At 40.7% G+C, this 19,582-nt stretch overlaps 1 protein-coding gene across 13 annotated transcripts in view; it reads left to right on the top strand.

Annotated features, from left to right (window-relative positions):
- LOC140458187 (calcium-dependent secretion activator 2-like) overlaps positions 1 to 19,582 on the top strand; it is a 746,655-nt gene that overhangs the window by 575,818 nt on the left and 151,255 nt on the right. For all 13 annotated transcript variants that reach the window (XM_072552408.1, XM_072552415.1, XM_072552410.1 and 10 more), the window contains one exon: positions 8,289 to 8,445. In XM_072552408.1, the coding sequence (XP_072408509.1) occupies positions 8,289 to 8,445 (157 nt within the window). The remainder of the gene's footprint in view (positions 1 to 8,288; positions 8,446 to 19,582) is intronic.

The following is a 19,582-nucleotide window of genomic DNA, read 5'->3' as shown; positions in this document are numbered from 1 at the left end:
TTACTGTACAAATATTGTCCGAGATCACTTCACAGACCAAGCAAAATTTGGATTTCAGTCAAAACAGATAGCAGAAGGGGTGACAAAAAAAAAGCTTTTAAGAAAGTAGTTTTTAAGCAGTAATTTAAATTGGGAAAAGTCCAGTTGAGTTTCTGAGCATGATGTCCATTTGCCTGAAGGTGGTAACAATGGTAGAAATCTCACCGGATAGATTCAAACATAGAGATGGGGGCAAGATGGGCATATATTTGGGAGATAATCACATGTTCAAGGATTTTGGAAATGGAACAATTATTGCAAAACTGAGGGGCTATGATTATATAATTTCTGAAAGAGATGGAAGAAATATTGCAATGGCTGAGGAGCTACGATTGTGTGGTTTATGAAAAAGCATGTGATGATGGCTTTGAAAAGATAGTACTTGAGGAAAGGCAATGATTTAAATGCCAATCAGGTGGGAAGGAGAGTGATACAAGGACTTGCACACACAGTCTATGTTCTATCAGTGCAACAAAAGAACGTTTTATTTTGTCAAATGGTCTACTGTGCTATTTGAGTAATTTTCAGAAATAATTAAATATTCCATATAAAACAATTCTCCTGGTGTCCTGGAAACATTGTACTCTTAAAATAAAACAGGTTAATTTCATTGCTGGTTGCTATGTGATATAACAACCACTACAAAACATTGACGGCAGTTTTGTCAATATAAAGTTATTTGTGGTTCTTCAAGAGAAATATAATCAGGCACACTTTCTATAGAAAATTGCTGTTGGGGGTTATCAGTAGAAATTTGGAATTGAATTCAAATTAATTAATGAATCATTAATGAATTTTTCCCTAAAATTTAAACAGCAAACATATATTCTGCAAAGGCACAAAAAAGGCAATATGAGTCATTCATGGGTAACGAAGGAGTTTAGAGATAGTATTAGATCAAAGCTGGAGGCTTATAAAGTTACCAAAAAAAGTAATATACCTGAGGATTGGGAGCATTATAGAATTTAGCAAAGGAGAATCAAGAAACTGAATAAAGGGGAGAGATGAGAATATGAATGTAAACTGGCTAAGAACATTAAATAGATTGTAAAAATTTGTATGTTTGTACAAAAAGGAAAAAGATTAGCTAAAGACAAAATGGGTCCATTACATGCAGAAACAGGAACATGTATTATGGGAGATAGAGAAATGAAAGGGATGTTAAGCAATGAATTTGTGTCTGGCTTTGTGAGGACAGGAAGTTATAAGAAATCTTTGAGGAAAATACAGAATTAAGGGATCAGATAATGAGAATGAGAAACTGAAAGAAATTAGCAGAATGAAAAGGTAGTACTCGATAAATTAATGGAAGTTGATAAATTCCTGGGAACCAGTAATCTTTACCCTGGAATATTGGCTATAGAGATAATGAAGTTAATCATGTTTCCAAATTCTATAGATTCTAGTCTGTTATCTAGTCTGACGGGTGGCACAGTGGCTCAGTGGTTAGCACTGCTACCTCACAATGCCAGGGACCCGGGGTTCGATTCCCACCTCTGGCAACTATGTAGAGTTTGCACGTACTGTTTGTGTCTGCGTGGGTTTCCTCCCACAATCCAAAGATTTACAGGTCAGGTGAATTAGCCATGCTAAATTGCCCATTGTATTCGGTGCTTTAGTCAGGGGTAAATATAGGGTAGGGGAATGGATCTGAGTGGGTTACTCTTCAGAGGGTTGGTATGGACTTGTTGGGTCGAAGGGCCTGTTTCCATACTGTAGGGGATTTAATCTAATCCAAAATAAACCTGCAGATTACAAAGTTGCATATATATTCTCACCATTTGAAAAAGGAGGAGAGCAAATGGGAAAATGCAGACCTTTTAGTCTAACATCATTATTTGGGAAGATATTAGAATCCATAATAAAAGGTGTGATTAGAGTTCAAGCAGAAAATAATGATGTTATTGGGCAGGGCCAATGTGGCTTTATGAAAGAGAGATCACGTTTGACAAACATCTTGGAATGTTTTTGAAAATGTTACCAGCAGAGTTAAAAATGTGGATTCAGTGGGTGTGGTGTATTTGGATTTTGAGAAGGCTTTTAATAAAGTCCCAGACAGGAGTTTAGAAAGCAAGAGTAGAACATATGGGCTGTGGGTAATATATCTGTTTTCTGCTCTGATTCCCTGACGCCTGATACTTTAATGAGCATTGAACGAGCTGGTGCAGGCACAATTGGCCAAAGGGCTTATATTCTCCAGAGTTTAGAAAAACATAAGGTAATCTCATTAAAACATACTAAACTCTGAAAGGACATCACAGTGTAGATGCAGGAAGAACTTTCTTCATTGTTGGGCATCTAGAACCAGGGGATACAGTCACAAAATAGAGGGATTGAGATGAGATTTATTCCGCGTATGGTGAATCTTCAGAATTCTCTATCCTGGAGGGCAGTGGAAGTTCAGACATTGAATGTATTCAAGACTGAGATTCGTCAATATTATTGACATCAAAGGATATGTGGACAGAGAAAGAAAATAACATTGAGCTGGATGATCAGTCATGATCTAGGATTGGGGAGCAAGCTTGAGGGCCTGAATAGTATGCTGTTGCTCCTATGTTTCTACGTTTTGACAATCATTCAAAAACATTGACCATTTTACCCTAACATCGAACATGTTGGAAGTTGTGAGCAGTCTTTATTCTACCTCACCTTGTGTCTACATATCAGTATAAATGAAAGTAATTAATAATGAACATCTAAAATATTCTATTCAGTTAATGTGCTTTATGAAAGAATTATAAATTTGACATTTGCTACATACATTTAAAAGGAGACGATGTTTATACTCCTGAAATAATTAGCCTAGTTTGTTGCTAATCTGATTCATATTTATGTTACATTTATCTTTGAATTTAAATGGCAAAAATGATTGACTGCAATTTGAAGACAAAAAAAAAGTAAATGTGAATTAGATTAGAAACGAGCAAGGTTAATTATTTTTGGAATATACAAAATCTGCACACACAGAACATTATTATAATAAGTTGTTCACTCTTTAACAATACTAATATCAGGACATGTTACAGTGTGAGACAGACTATATTTTGAAATTGTTGTTTGCTATTCATTTTAGAGAGATGTTGACTTATGATACATCAGGTAATCTGAATTCTGGTCGGAGTATCGTCTGTTATCTCTTATCAATACCAGTTCTGTATAAAGAACCTTGACTCTTAAACCAAGATTAATGAAATTGCCTATATTTCAGTTTTCTATTATGCAATAATTACTATTGGAAAATGTTAAATTGTGACAATGTCAAGAAGGATTTTTTTTATTTAATTGAAACTGTAAAAGTAATCAGCAAATATCAGTAGTATTAATGGAAAATATTAATTACATTTCTTTGTTGTTAACACCTCCTTTCCATATACTGACAGCAGAATATAACTGATTTAACAGTGCATTTTACAGGAAATAGGTACAGGGTTAATTGAATTATGGCTGTACTGTGAAGTGCTACTCTGCACAAAATTTGTATTTGTGAAGCCTCATCTCAAAGTTTTGAACAGATGGATTAATGTCTGGACTTTGGGTGGAGAGTGAGGAAGAGGCAAATGCGACATTGGTCAATAAAGGGTCACCTGTAATTCCAGAAAAATGATGTTATATTCAAATTAAGTCATTAACTTGTATTTAAATGTTTGGATTCTTTTCTTTCCTATTCAATGAACACTTTCATACATGCGGATTCCTAAAGGGAAGAGAGGTATGTGACCGGGGATGGGGGGGGGTGCATTCTATCATTGGGCGTTTCTTAACATTTGCTACCATTGAAGAGGCATGCATTGTTTCTAATCATTTAAAAGATCGATATCAGAGCAGGGAAATAATCTTCATATCTCCTTTTTCCCTTGACTTTACAATATGGAAGCGGAAAGTCCCAGGGCTAAAATCTTGAATGTGTTTTAATCACAGTAAAGTATATTTCATTGAAACTATTTTAACTGAGCCATTAATTTTTCTTTCATTTTTGGATTGAAATTGGCATGTACTTCACATGTGAAAAATAGCTAAAGTTTAATTTGAGTTTTTGTTGTTTTGTTTGTAAATGAAATCTGATTCCAAAATGTGTAGTGGGTTGCTACATAGGCAAGATCCTTTTTTCTGAATAACAATGTTTATTAATGAGTAAGGGTCCCATTTTCAGATTTTATTTACAAGCATGAATCTGCATTCTATCCCCCACATTATCATTCCTGCTTCTTTCTCCCCTTACCCAATTTCTTCACAGGCTATCAGCATTTCATTATTAAAACTAGGATTCACAGACAACATTAAATGGTAGGGAAAGAGGAAATGATTGATTGTCAGTTCACTGGCCGCTGGCCTTATTCATGTGCACTACCCTTTATGTATATGAAGCTCATTGCTTGCCTCTGATATTTCAGCATGTGAAAAAAGATCAATACTAAAACTTTTAGAGCCTTCCCTTAATTTTGTAAGAGAGCTATTTGCACAAAAATCTACTATGGTAGAAAATTTTGCATTTCTTCCAATTTGCCTTAACTTTCCTGATCAGAATCTGAGCTTCACCATTGCTTCATTTTTTGCCTATTTGTGGTTCCATTTGTATCTTGAACTCAACTGACCAAAATAGAATCTTAATTTGTCTCTAAGTGCTGTGTTTAGAGACCCTTTAATGTGAATAAACAGAGATCCTTTAAACAACTCTGAAATCAGATAAATCTTTAAACATGATTAATTACACTAATTGTAACAAAATGCACAGGTTAAGAAGAGTAAAATTTGCATTCTTCTCCAGTAATCTGTTGTGGACCAGGCCAGACCCCATAAAACATTTCAAGAAGATAGCCCTGACCCTAACTTTGCTAGTTGCTTTAAGCAGATGTACAGTGGATATTCCAGGAAAGAATCAGCTGATCAAACCACTTAGTTTTTAAACAAAACAGAATTTATTTACAAGATTACTGAATGAAACACACAGAACAGAATATCAAATAACTTATCCGATCCAAAAACCCAACAGACTATCCTAATTTAATGATACTGTTCCAAAATACATGCAATAATACCCATAAACACCCGGTGGGACAAAAGGTATAATGAAACACAAGTTCTTGCAGAAATGAAGTTGGAGACAGAGAGAGAGAGAGAGCATCCAGCAGCCTTTTACACACAAACAAACACGCACACACACACACACACACACACACACACACATACACCCCAGACCACAGAACAGCTGAACTGAGAGAACTGGCCCCTCCATTTTCATTATGCAAGTGTCCTTTTTAAACTCGAAAGCCCTCTACCTGAGGTAATATCTGTTAACTATAAACAAATTGGCTCTAACATCTATCCAACCTCAGACTTTTCGGAACTTGTATCATTTATAACCTCTCTGAAAGAAAACCCAAAGACAACCTACCCTTGTTAAAGAAACAGGTGTATCATACCTCCCCCCTTAAAAAAGAGAACCATCAATATCCAAAGAAGGCTTCATTTTTAAAACCCCTTAAAAAATTAGTTAGTACTCCAAAACACGCATATATATTATATTCACTATTAATATGCAAACATGCACAGCTACATTCTGCTTCAGTCTGTACTCCTGCCACCCGAACGCCTTCATTTCTCATTTGAGTCTCGACAATGCGTCACCAATCACATTTTCTCGTCCTGCCGCATGCACAATTTTTAAAGTGAATGGCTGGAACAACAAGCTCCATCTAAACAGTCTGGTATTTTTGTCCTTAAATTTCTCCACAAACTTCAATGGGTTATGATCAGTGTATATGAATGTCTCAGATACATTACTGGTAACATAAACATTGAAATGTTGTAACGCCAACACCAAGCTCAAAGTCTCCTTCTCAACCATTGAAAATTTCTGCCGATGAATATTCAACTTCCTAAAGAAATGCCCGTTAGGTCTTTCTATCTTCTCATCATCTTGCAAGGGAACTGATCCAACACCCACATCACTTGCATCGATAGCCACCTTGCATGGCTTTACATAATTAGGTGTGGCTAATACTACAGCAGTGGTTAACACAGCTTTCAGGCTGTTAAATGCTTTCTGACAGTCCGCTGTCCACTGAAACTTCTTGCCTTTCTTCAGCAATTCAGTGAGTGGAGCAGCCACACTGCTAAACTTTGATACAAATTTTTGGTAAAATCCACTCAATCCCAGGAACCATTTTGTCAATGATATGGGAAACTCCCAAATGACCTTTTTGCATCCTGTGGGGCCATTTTTATGTGTCCGTTAACGTGGCCCAGCAAGGTGACTTAGGCTTTGGCAAATTCAGGTTTAGCCAGGTTTATTACCAAGCCTGCCTTCCGAAGTTGATCAAACAAGTCTGATAAATATTGTAAATGTTCTTTCCATGTGTGAATAAAAATCACCTGATCATCTATATAAATGACACAGTTAGGTAATCCAGCAATGACCTTATTGGTTAGTCTCTGAAATATGGCTGGCGTATATGTTATGCCAAATGGCATGACTTTAAACTGATACAGTCCATTTGGCATTACAAAAGCTGAAATTGCCATTACTCTTTCTGACATAGGCACTTGCCAGTATCTGCTGAGCAAGTCCAACTTAGAAGTATAAATTGCTTGTCGGACTTGCTCAATTCACTCTTCCAGATATGCATCAGTCTTTGTAACCTTTGTAGTAGACCACACATAACCGCTGAGTACCATCTGGTTTTGGCACCATGACTATGGATGAGCACCAGTCACTGTAATTCATCTTGGAGCAAGCTTTCAATCTCCTTTTGAACTTGTCTGAAAATGTGTTGCTGGAAAAGTGCCCGAAACATCGCTTCTCCTGTTCCTTGGATGCTGCCTGACCTGCTGCGCTTTTCCAGCAACACATTTTCGGCTCTGATCTCCAGCATCTGCAGTCCTCACTTTCTCCTTTTGAACTTGTGCCAACTTTAGTGGTTTAAGGATGTTGCTTAATCGGAAGCATCTCTTACATCTACAACGTGCACAATTAGGTTAATACTTCCCAGCCTATTTCACATATCCCTCATGTGATGGTCATGACTCTTTCAGGTCATTTCAGCCACACACACACACACACACACACCTACCTGGATTCAGACAAGAGAACTGGCAACTCCCCTTTCATTATACAAGTTTTTAAAAAATTGATAGCCTTCTGCCTGAGACAGTATCAGTTAGCTGTAAACAAATTGGCCCTAAAAACCATCCAACCTCAGACTTTTCAGAACCTGTGTCATTTACAACTTCTCTGAAAAAAAGCCCAAGGACAACCTAACCTTGTTAAAGAAACAGCTTTGTCAACAAATGCCTTTGAAAGGCCAGTGGCCTTCACAATTATGCTTTAAAAGTACATCAGCAACGTGGAGGATAAGATTTTAAGGCTTTGACGACCTGTGTAAAACCATCAGTCTCCATTCCCACCTTCTATCGGAGACATTTGACTACATTAAAATGGACACCTGACTTGTTGTCATTCTCCTGAGTCAATAACAAAACACTTCAATATTACCTGGTCCCTATCCATTTCCTGGATTGGAAAGTCAGTACAGCACATGGCAAAAGTTGGTGTCTTGATAACTAGCATAGACCTACTTTTTTGATAGTTTGACAATAGGAATGAGAGAAAAAACTGGAAGGGATGGAAGTGGCAAGCCAACATAATACTTGTGTTTTACACAGAGTTCAAATCATCTGCCTAATAAGGTGCTAAACTGAAGGAAACAGAATGAGAGTTTTTGCCTTTCCACCTCTTTTTCTTGCCGAAGCATTGTAACAGCCAGCCTTCAACACTTGGGAAGCTGCTCAACTTGGTTGCTTATACAGTAAAAACAAACTAAATTTTAATTCACATTTTGTACACAATACTATCCCACTAGATAACTCACAATTATGCATGACGTATTGATAAAATGATTCTGGTTTATTCAATAATGTCCAGTCAGGAAAGTGCACCAAAAGCAATGAGAGTGGGATATCCATATCTTGTGTTTCCAACCAAAGCTATTACTGGACTCATACAACTGAAAACCATAAATCTGTATTTAGTTTTAAATTGGGAAGAATGTGTTCATATGGATATACTTCTGTTCTTTTTGAGTAGAGCAATATTTTACATTCCCTGCCCCCCCCCCCCCGCCCCCCCACTTTTCTTTTTATGCAGGTACTTGCAGAAATTTCATAGGAAATGTTAACTTTATCTAACAATTGTCTGGCCTAGCTCTCATTGTATAGCCTTAAGTTGACATTTGCTAATTGTTCCATAGGCCTTTGCCTGGTGGCCTGACCTAATGGCGGAGCATGCAGAGATATTTTGGTCGCTCTTTGCTGTTGACATGGATGCAACTCTTGAAGCTCAGCCCCCAGATTGTTGGGACACCTTTCCACTTTTTCAACTTCTCAATAATTATTTAAGGAGTGAACGTAAGTATCTGTTGGTTTCAGTAGTACAGCTTTGCTCTATTCAGATTTGTTGCAGCATCTTTTCTCATAACCGTGCCACATTTTACATAGAAACATAGATAATGGAAGTAGGACTAGGCTTGTGAGCCCTTAAAACCTGCTCCACCATTCAGTATGACCATGGCTGGTCATCCAGTGCAGTCCCCTGTTCCCATTTTTTTCCCCATACCCTTTGATTCCTTTAGCCCTAAGAACTATATCTACCTTCTTCTTGAAAGCATTCAGTTCTTTTGCTCCAAAAGCTTTGTTTGGCAGAATTCCTCACGCTCACCACTGTCTGGGTGAAGAAATTTCTCTTCATCTCAGTCCAAATTGGTCTACTCTGTATCCTGAGATTGTATCTCTTCGTTCTGGGCTCCTTAACTCCTTAACTCCTCCCTGCATCTAATCTGTCCCGCCCTGTTCCAATTTTATACATTTCAATCAGATTCCCACTCATCCTTCTAAACTCTAGTGAATGGAGGGCCAGTTGAAACATCTCTCCTCATAGGGCAGTCCTGCCATCTCCTAGCTCTCAGCCTATGTATTGTTATCAGCCTAGGGCTCTCTCAATGGCAATTATATCCTTTTTTAAAGAGCAAGACCAAAACTGTGCACAGCATTCTAAATGTGGTCACACCAGGATTCCATATAACTGCAGTAAGATAACCCTACTTCTGAACGCAAGCCCTTTTGCAATTAAGGCCAACATACTATTTGCCTTCCTACTTGCTTGCCGGTCCTGTCTGTCATTGTCTGGTGTACAAGAATGCACACATTCCTTTGTACATCCACAGCCTTACATTTACCTTATTTGGGCCGTTAACACGTCCAGTCACCTCCTCCCTACTCATTGTCCAAGGCACATAATACCCCTTCCACATAAAGCAGTTATATTATTCTCAATCCAGTTTGCTGTGTTCGCTGTTCACAATGCATTCTCCTTTCCTTGAGTGAGATCCAACACAGACTTTGTGACCACGTCCATGCTCCATTCTTAAGAATGACCCAAGATCCCAGTTCCTTGCCATTTCAAAAACCCCACTTTGCCCCAATGTAGAAGAGTCTGACGAGGAGCATCATCTCTGTTTCTGTCTCCTCAGATGCTGCTACACCTGCCGAGTTTCTCCAGTACTTTGTTCTTTGATTGGATTCCCTGCTTTCTGCAGCATTTTTCTTTCATTGGAAAATTACTGTTTGTGTTTTACTTTGAACAGTAGTACTTTGCACAAAGATGGAGATTTTGCAAACAGGCACCCAAGGAACACTTTGTTTGCCTCTTAGGAAGACACGGCAGGCTCATGAGATTTTTCTGCCCATTAAAATTAAGAGGCAGCAGACTTGTGAACAGCACTGATTTCCTAAGTTTAAATTCTGTATGTGTACTAACAACATTCCCTCTAATTTTTGTTTGGGAATACATGGGTAATTTTTTTTTGCACAAGCACACATGCAGTAATTTAAAGGGTCTGACCCATACTAGACCTATATGAGAACTTTTAGCCGGGAGCATTGATACTCTTTCCCATGGTTGTAGACTTTTGCCATTGGTATAACTCCACAAAAGCTACTATATCTTCTGTTTGAAAATGATTCACACTTTGAATACTAGGGAATGCACTTCACTGCTTAAAGGGGGAATCTAGTTCACGATCGGATTCTAACCCACTCAATGAAGTAACCCCTGTGCTAGAAGCTAAATAGGTCTTACTTCTCCTGTTACATTTTAGACCAATGCCTCAATAATTTAAGAAGTGGAGTATTGTAACAAAAGTGCTTTGAAGTATCAGCATCTGTGACCCTGGTGTGGAACATGGAAATGAATGTCTTTGTGATGGACAGTTGTGGGATTTGAAACAGGTTGCAAGAAGTCAGGTTCAACTTGAGACAATGATCAGAAAAGAGGAAGAAATAATCAACAAAGGGACAGGTTCTGTGGATAAGATTGTGCCTTCCCAATATTAATGGTTTGAACATGTGATTAACAATTTTGAAAATAGTAGAGATGATCTGGATAACCTGCACATATTAATTGTAAATTAGAGTGGCATAGTGGCTCAGTGGTTAGCACTGCTGCCTCACAGTGCCAGGACCTGAGTTCGGTTCCAGCCTCTGATGACTGTGTGGAGTTTGAACATTCTCCCTGAAGTGAAGTGCATTCCCAATATTCAAAGTGTAAAGTCACTTCAAAACAGAAGATATAGTAGGTTTTGTTCTCCCCGTGTTGGCGTCGGTTTTCTCAAGGTGCTCTGGTTTCCTCGAATAATCCAAAGATGTGCAGGTTAGGTGAATTGACCATGCCAAACTGCCCATAGTGTTCAGAGATGTATAGATTAGATGCGTTTATTAGGGGTAAATGTAGACTAATGGAGGAGTGGGTCTGGGTGGATTCCTCTCCAGAATATCAGTATGGACTCTGAGACTCAGAAGGGAAAGGGGAATAGGAGGAGAGCGCTCGTTATAGGAGACTCTCTAGTTAGAGGGACGGACAGGCGGTTCTGTGGACATGGGCGAGACTCTCGGATGGTTTGTTGCCTCCCGGGTGCCAGGGTCCGAGACGTCTCGGACCGTGTCTTCAGAATCCTTAAGGGGGAGGGTGTGCAGCCAGAAGTCGTGGTACACATTGGCACCAACGACATAGGTAGGAAGAGGGGTGGGGAGGTCATTCAAGAGCTCAGGGAGTTAGGCTGGAAGCTAAAAGCTGGGACAGACAGTCGTCATCTCTGGGTTGTTGCCGGTGCCACGTGACAGTGAGGCAAGGAATAGGGAGAGAGTGCAGTTGAACACGTGGCTGCAAGGATGGTGTAGGAGGGAGGGCTTCAGGTATTTGGACAATTGGACTGCATTCTGGGGAAGGTGCGACCTGTACAAACAGGACGGGTTGTACCTGAACCAGAAGGGCACCAATATCCTGGGGGGTAGGTTTGCTAGCACTCTTCGGGGAGGTTTAAACTAATTTGGCAGGGGGATGGGATCCGGACTTGTAGTCCAGCAAGTAAGCTAGCTGTGTGTCAGGATGTCCAAGACTGTAGGGAGGCTGTGGAGAAGGTAGCACTGACAGGGAATACTTGCGGACACAGAGATGGGCTCAAGTGCGTATACTTCAACGCAAGGAGTATCAGAAATAAGGTGGGTGAACTTAAGGCGTGGATCAGTACCTGGGACTACGATGTTGTGGCCATCACAGAAACGTGGATAGATGAGGGACAGGAATGGCTGTTGGAGGTTCCTGGTTACAGATGTTTCAGTAAGATTAGGGAGGGTGGTAAAAAAGGAGGGGGCGTGGCATTGCTAATTAGAAATGGTATAATGGCTGCAGAAAGGAAGTTTGAGGGGGATCTGCCTCTGGAGGTAGTATGGGCTGAAGTCAGAAATAGGAAAGGAGCAGTCACCTTGTTGGGTGTTTACTATAGGCCCCCCAATAGCAGCAGAGATGTGGAGAAACAGATTGGGAAACAGATTTTGGAAAGGTGCAGAAGCCACAGGGTCACAGTCATGGGTGACTTCAACTTCCCAATTATTGATTGGAACCTCTTTAGATCAAGTAGATCGGATGGGGCGGTGTTTGTGCAGTGTGTCCAGGAAGCTTTTCTAACTCAGTATGTAGATTGTCCAACCAGAGGGGAGGCCATATTGGATTTGGTACTCGGTAATGAACTGGGGCAAGTGATGGGCTTGTTAGTGGGTGAACATTTTGGTGATGGTGACCACAATTCTGTGACTTTCACCTTGGTTATGGAGAGAGATAGGTGCGCACAACAAGGTAGATTTTACAATTGGGGGAAGGGAAATTACGATGCTGTAAGACAGGATTTGAGGAGAATACGTTGGGAGCATAGGCTGTCAGGGAAGGATGTGGTGGAAATGTGGAACCTTTTCAAGGAGCAGATACAACGTGCCCTTGATATGTATGTACCTATCAGGCAGGAAAGAAATGGTCGTGTGAGGGAGCCTTGGTTGACGAGGGAGGTTGAATGTCTAGTAAAGAGGAAGAAGGAGGCTTACATAAGGTTGAGGAAACAGGGTTCAGACAGAGCAGTGGAGGGATACAGGATAGCCAGAAGGGACCTGAAGAAAGGGATTAGGAGAGCTAAGAGAGGGCATGAAAAATCCTTGGCGGATAGGATCAAGGATAACCCCAAGGCATTTTATGCGTATGTGAGAAACCTGAGAATGACGAGAACGAGGGTACATATATCCTAGGATTATGTGGGAAGCAAGAGAGAAATTGCAGTACCGTTGGCAATGATCTCGTCTTCACTGTCAACGGGGGTGGTACCAGGGGACTGGAGAGTAGCGAATGTTGTGCCCCTGTTCAAAAAAGGGAATAGGGATAACCCCGGGAATTACAGGCTAGTTAGTCTTACTTCTGTGGTAGGCAAAGTAATGGAAAGGGTACTGAGGGATAGGATTTATGAGTATCTGGAAAGACACTGCTTGATTAGAGACAGCCAGCACGGATTTGTGAAGGGTAGGTCTTGCCTTACAAGTCTTATTGAATTCTTCGAGGAGTTGACCGAGCATGTGGATGAGGGTAGAGCAGTGGATGTAGTGTACATGGATTTTAGTAAGGCATTTGATAAGGTAGGCTTATGCGGAAAGTCAGGAGGCATGGGATAGAGGGAAATTTGGCCAATTGGATAGAAAACTGGCTAACCGGTCAAAGTCAGAGAGTGGTGGTAGATGGTAAATATTCAGCCTGGAGCCCAGTTACAAGTGGAGTTCCGCAGGGATCAATTCTGGGTCCTCTGCTGTTTGTAATTTTTATTAATGACTTGGATGAGGGAGTCGAAGGGTGGGTCAGTAAATTTGCAGATGATACGAAGATAGGTGGAGTTGTGGACAGTGAGGAGGGCATTTGTCGTTTGCAAAGGGACTTAGATATGATGCAGAGCTGGGCTGAGGAGTGGCAGATGGAGTTCAACCCTGCCAAGTGTGAGGTTGTCCATTTTGGAAGAACAAATAAGAATGCGGAATACAGGGTTAATGGTAGGGTTCTTAGTCAGGTGGAGGAACAGAGGGATCTTGGGGTCTATGTACATAGATCTTTGAAAGTTGCCACTCAGGTGGATAGAGTTTGTAAGAAGGCCTATGGTGTATTATCGTTCATTAGCAGAGGGATTGAATTCAAGAGTCGTGAAGTGATGTTGCAGCTGTACAGGACTTTGGTTAGGCCACAGTTGGAGTACTGTGTGCAGTTCTGGTCGCCTCACTTTAGGAAAGATGTGGAAGCTTTGGAGAGGGTGCAGAGAAGATTTACCAGGATGTTGCCTGGAATGGAGAGTAGGTCGTACGAGGATAGGTTGAGAGTTCTCGGCCTTTTCTCGTTGGAATGGCGAAGGATGAGGGGTGACTTGATAGAGGTTTATGAGATGATCAGAGGAATAGATAGAGTAGACAGTCAGAAACTTTTTCCCCGGGTGCAACAGAGTGTTACAAGGGGACATACATTTAAGGTGAAGGTATAGGGGAGATGTCAGGGGTGGGTTCTTTACCCAGAGAGTGGTGGGGGCATGGAATGCGCTGCCCGTGGGAGTGGTAGAGTCAGAATCATTGGCGACCTTTCAGCGGCATTTGGATACGTACATGGATGGGTGCTTAATCTAGGATGGAAATTCGGCACAACATCATGGGCCGAAGGGCCTGTTCTGTGCTGTATTGTTCTATGTTCCAATACTTGTTGGGCCAAATGGCCTGTTTCCACACTGTAGGGAATCTGTGATTCTAAATTAGCTCTGCTCACTGTTGAAAACTTGGTACAGCAGTGTTATTACCATGAAACCTCTTCATACATTTTCATCCTTGTCTGAAAATACCAGAATCAGTAACTGGTCATATCTAAATTATGTATGATCAGCTTCGAGATACATCAAATATTTCTGAGCAATTTCCACCACAAGAATTCTCAAAGTTTCTTGCCATATCTTGCCACACTGACCTCATTAACTACCTACCGTGCACCTAGGTCAGGTCAGATTCTGGCCCCATCTTACCATACGCGTTCCCAAAACAAATCGCCTCCCGCCGGGTATCTACTGAAAGATCAGCATTACTTGTGCCTGTGACATATTTAAAAGGCCACACAGCTGTCTACCTGCACCAGAAGTAACAGCTATCCTGCCCACTTTTACCTCCCTTGTTACCCATCTCCCTCTCATTCCAAAAGGGTGTGGGTTACCTGTTATTTGGCTCTCCATCCCTTATGTGGACTGAAGCCTCATTTTGACTGCCCCAAGTTGCTGATTGCCTGATTGATTCCAAGCCCCTGGGACTGGTGCCGGAGACTACTTTTGACTTGCTGTATTGGATCTTCCAAAAGACGGCCATCTTCCTTGACTGAGGGAAATTGTCGACCACAAGTTTTCCTGCACAAAATGGCAAGACAGAATTACTGTGAGTCTGGTAGCTCTGACTGAGGGGGATAATCTCACAAAGGCAAGAAAAAGATGCTGTGAAAATGCAGGTAGGCTTGAAATAAATGAACACAACGACATTTTAATGAAGCATTTTAAAATCAACATGCTTCTTTACTGAAGTATAGCTCTTTAAAAAGAATTGAATGGTCAAACAACAGAATGTAGTCTCAGGACAATAAAAAGGCTAGTGTTAATAATTAACAGGGACAGTGAAGTGGAATCAAATTATCCATATTACCGCCCAGAGTGACTAAGAAAGTCATCTCTCATTATCAGAATCTCATTCTAAAATAAAAAGGTGAGGGTCTCAGTGGATTAGTTTTTTTTTAACTGTATTGAGCCAATTAAAAAGACTATATTTTTTCAAGTTATTTCGGCTCAGCTTTCTGGATTAGATAACTGTATGTGAGTAGATTCTTAAACCCTTCACGCAGAGCAATCCTGCACACTTAACACCAGGCCTTCAATTGAAGCATTGCCAGTACTGTATATCTTGTGGGTTCTAGAAATGAACTTGTAGGACTGATGCTTAAATTGGGACAGAGAAACACAGTATGAGTTTGACAAGGCATGTGTAGACAGTGGGAAAGAAATAATCCACTAATGATTTCAAAGTAAGTCTGAGCAGACATTCATTAAGATAAATTACTGAATCTATTTGTCATAGCAGGTTATAGAGTACTAATATGATGCTGTCCTTGGCTATTCACATTGTGTTAATCAGTATCTGTGATAGCCATATATACTGTTACCGTTTACAATTAATTTGTGATCTTCACCTTCATTTCATTGCTCTGAAGGCTTCCACTATGTGAATACTGTTAACCATATGTCTGAAAGTGCATTTTTTTCAGTGCTTTGCCTGTATTATATGGAGTCCCGACACAGTCGAAGTCAATATCTCATAGTCAGCCTAATTTTCACTGTTTGTCAAAACAATTAGAACAGGCAGTAAAATTGTTTAGTGCATAGATTTTATGATGACAATTATTAATCTGCCACGTCTTAGAATTATGGATTGGGAAATGATGATTTTCTCATTAAGGAAATCAGTCCAATTCCACAATTACGGATTCTCTATGACAGTTACTGATTATTTTGCAGAGATCGTTTATGATAGGAGCAAATGCATCTGGTAAATCTTCCATGTATTTACATAAAAGCTAGTATGATTTATTTTTGATTCTGTACAATAAGTGCTTTTGAGTGAAAGCAAATTAGCCTGTAATAGAAAGTGTAAAGTTATTATTTGAATAAGCTTTACAGCATTACACAATTTGTGGGCGGCACGGTGGCACAGTGGTTAGCACTGCTGCCTCACAGCGCCGGAGATCCGGGTTCAATTCCCGCCTCAGGCGACTGACTGTGTGGAGTTTGCACGTTCTCCCTGTGTCTGCGTGGGTTTCCTCCGGGTGCTCCGGTTTCCTCCCACAGTCCAAAGATGTGCAGGTCAGGTGAATTGGCCATGCTAAATTGCCCGTAGTGTCAGGTAAGGGGTAGATGTAGATGTAGATGTAGATGTACATGTAGGGGTATGGGTGGGTTACGCTTCGGCGGGGCGGTGTGGACTTGTTGGGCCGAAGGGCCTGTTTCCACACTGTAAGTAATCTAAGGAAATCAGCAGAATGACCAAGGAGACAAATAGAAAAAGTGGATGATCACATCAGAACAAAGCTAACAGTCCAGCAACACATCAGGAGGAAGAATAAAGATAACACAATACAGAGGGGGAAAAAAAGCACATGAGACGGAAAATGCACAGCAATCATGTCATTGAAGGCATCAATAGAAAAAGTAAGAGACACAGATGTTACATGTGAATCAATAGAAGGAGTAGAAAGCATGGGGATGTCAGTGGAAAGACTACAAAAGAGAGCACAAAACCTTCTGTAGAAAGCGTAGAGGCTCCGATAGGGAGAGTAGAGAGACTATTGGCAGGAATAAGAACATCATTAGATTAGACGTGCCTTCCTAAGATCCTATAAATCTGGTAACCAGAAATTTGGTTCAAAAGCAGCATGCTCTCCCAAGCCAATACGCCCAGCATTGAGATGCTAATCACTCAAAATCAGCTCGACTGGACAGGTTGTCCATATGCCTGACATCAGCTCACCACAATAATTGTTCCACTTGGAATCCAGTCACAACAGGAACTCGTAATGGAAGGCCAGTGGAAATGCATTAGGGATGTCCTCATATCAACCCTGAGGAGACTCATGATCGTCCTTGGCTTGTGACCATTCAAAATGGAAATGATTTATTCAAAAATGCACCAAACACCTCAAGAGACTTTGCCTAAAACATGCAGAGTTGAAGGTGAGACATTGGAGAGTACTTGCAAGCATCTATCTTATTTCATTGATTCTTCAAGCCTTATTTACCCAACATGTAGCAGAGTCTGTATACCATCCTTTGGATTTATGAGCCATTTTAGAATCTATCTGGCCAGAGAGAAAGCAAGTCATTGTCAATCCCAAGTGACTTCCAATGAAGAAGGAAAAGTTAAAACATTTACAAATGAAAGTTGTGAAAGTAAGAGAATCTGACTTTGACAGTCAATATCTGACCTTTGCTGGTTTTGTCTGATTGTGTGTTCTCATTGGATCTCATTAAGCATGTCTATAGTGTACCAATGATATTAAAATTAGCTAAGAGTTACAAAAACCATTATTAGAGCAACCAAATATTTTTTAAGAGACAAAGAGAGTCAATAACTGGTACCAATAGGAAAGTCTTTTTGAGCTAAGTTAGAGGTCAGAGGACCGTGAAGGACTTTGCGGGGCTACTGAATGATTTCTCAGAACGTACGAATGGTGCACTTCCATGAAATGACAGGATTGATTTTAATTGACTATTTCACATCACTACTCATTCCCACAGTACTGTATTATTGATAGCACATTGTACTGATGACTTCAAAATGTTACAGTGGACACGGATAGAACATAGAACATAACAGTGCAGTACAGGTCCTTTGGCCCTTGATGTTGCGCCGACTTGTGGAACCATAATGGAATAATAACTTATATCATTCCATTTTCATCCATATGTTTATCCAATGACTATTTAAATGCCCTTAATGTTGGCAAGGAAGAGAAAGTGAGGACTGCAGATGCTGGAGACCAGAGTTGAAAAGTGTGGTGCTGGAAAAGCGCAGCAGGCCAGGCAGCATCCGAGGAGCAGGAGAATCGACGTTTCAGGCATAAGCCCCTCTTCAGGAATGCTGGCAAGTCTACTACTGTTGCAGGCAGGACGTTGCATGCCCCTGCTACTCTCTGAGTAAAAAAACCAACCTCTGACATCTGTTATATATCTATCACCTCTTAATTTAAAACTGTGTCCCCCCGTGCTAGCCATCACCATCGAGGAAAAATGCTCTCACGTCCACCCTATCTAACCCTCTGATTATCTTATATGTCTCAATTAAGTCACCTCTCAACCTTCTTCTCTCTAACAAAAATAGCCTCAAGTCCCTCAGCCTTTCCTCATAAACCTTCTCTCCATACCAGGCAATATCCTAGTAAATCGCCTCTGAACACTTTCCAAAGCTTCCACATCCTTCCTATAATGTGGTGACCCAAACTGTACACAATACTCCAAATGTGGCCACACCTGAGTTTTGTACAGCTGCAACATGAACTTGTGACTCTGAAAAGCTAACACACCATATGCCTTCTTAACAACCCTATCAACCAGGCATTTATGTACATGGACAGTAAGATCTCTCTGCTCAGCTACACTGACAAGAATCCTACCATTAGCCCAGTACTCGTTATTCCTGTTGCTCCTTCAAAAGTGAATCACCTCACACTTTTCCACATTAAACCCCATTTAACACCTCTCAGCCCAGCTCTGCAGCTTATCTATGTCCCTCTGTAACCTGCAACATCCTTCGGCACTATCCACAACTCCACCGACCTTAGTGTCATCTGCAAATTTACTAACCTATCCTTCTGTGCCCTCATCTAGGTCATGTACAAAAATGACAAACAGCAGTGAACCCAAAATAGGTCCTTGCGGTACACCTCTAGTAACTGAACTCCAGGTTGAACATTATCCATCAACCACCGCCCTCTGTCTTCTTTCAGCTCGTCAATTTCTTATGCAAACCACTAAATCACCTTCAATCCCATTGCCTCTATATTTTGTGCAATAGCCTACCGTAGGGAACCTTATCAAACACTGAACTGAAATCCATATATACCACATCAACCACTTTACCCTCATCTACCTGTCTGGTCACCTTCTCAAAGAACCCAATAAGGTTTGTGAGGCATGACCTACCCTTCAAACAACCACGTTGACTGTCTCTGATCAAGTTATTCCTTCCTAGATGATTATAAATCCTATCTCTTATTATCATTTCCAAGATTTTACCCACAAGCGAAGTAAGGCTCACTGGTCTATAATTACCAGGTTGACTCTGCTCCCCTTCTTGAACAGGGGGACAACATTTGCTATCCTCCTGGCACTATTCCTGTAAACAATGACAACATAAAGATCAAAGCCAAAGGCTCGGCAATCTCCTCCCTGTTTTCCCAGAGAGTCCTAGGATAAATCCCATCCAGCCCAGAGGACTTATCTATTTTCACACTTTCCAGGATTGCTAACACCTCTTCCCACACCAATCCCACCTAGTCTAGTAGCCTGTATCCCAAATTCTTCTTGACAACATTGTCTTTTTTCAGTGTGAATACCTATGA

The sequence above is a fragment of the Chiloscyllium punctatum genome, chromosome 32 (genome assembly GCF_047496795.1).
Source record: "Chiloscyllium punctatum isolate Juve2018m chromosome 32, sChiPun1.3, whole genome shotgun sequence".
Taxonomy (NCBI): Eukaryota; Metazoa; Chordata; class Chondrichthyes; order Orectolobiformes; family Hemiscylliidae; genus Chiloscyllium; species Chiloscyllium punctatum.
The sequence above is the reverse complement of the archived record's forward strand: the minus strand, read 5'-3'. Positions and strand labels throughout refer to the sequence as shown.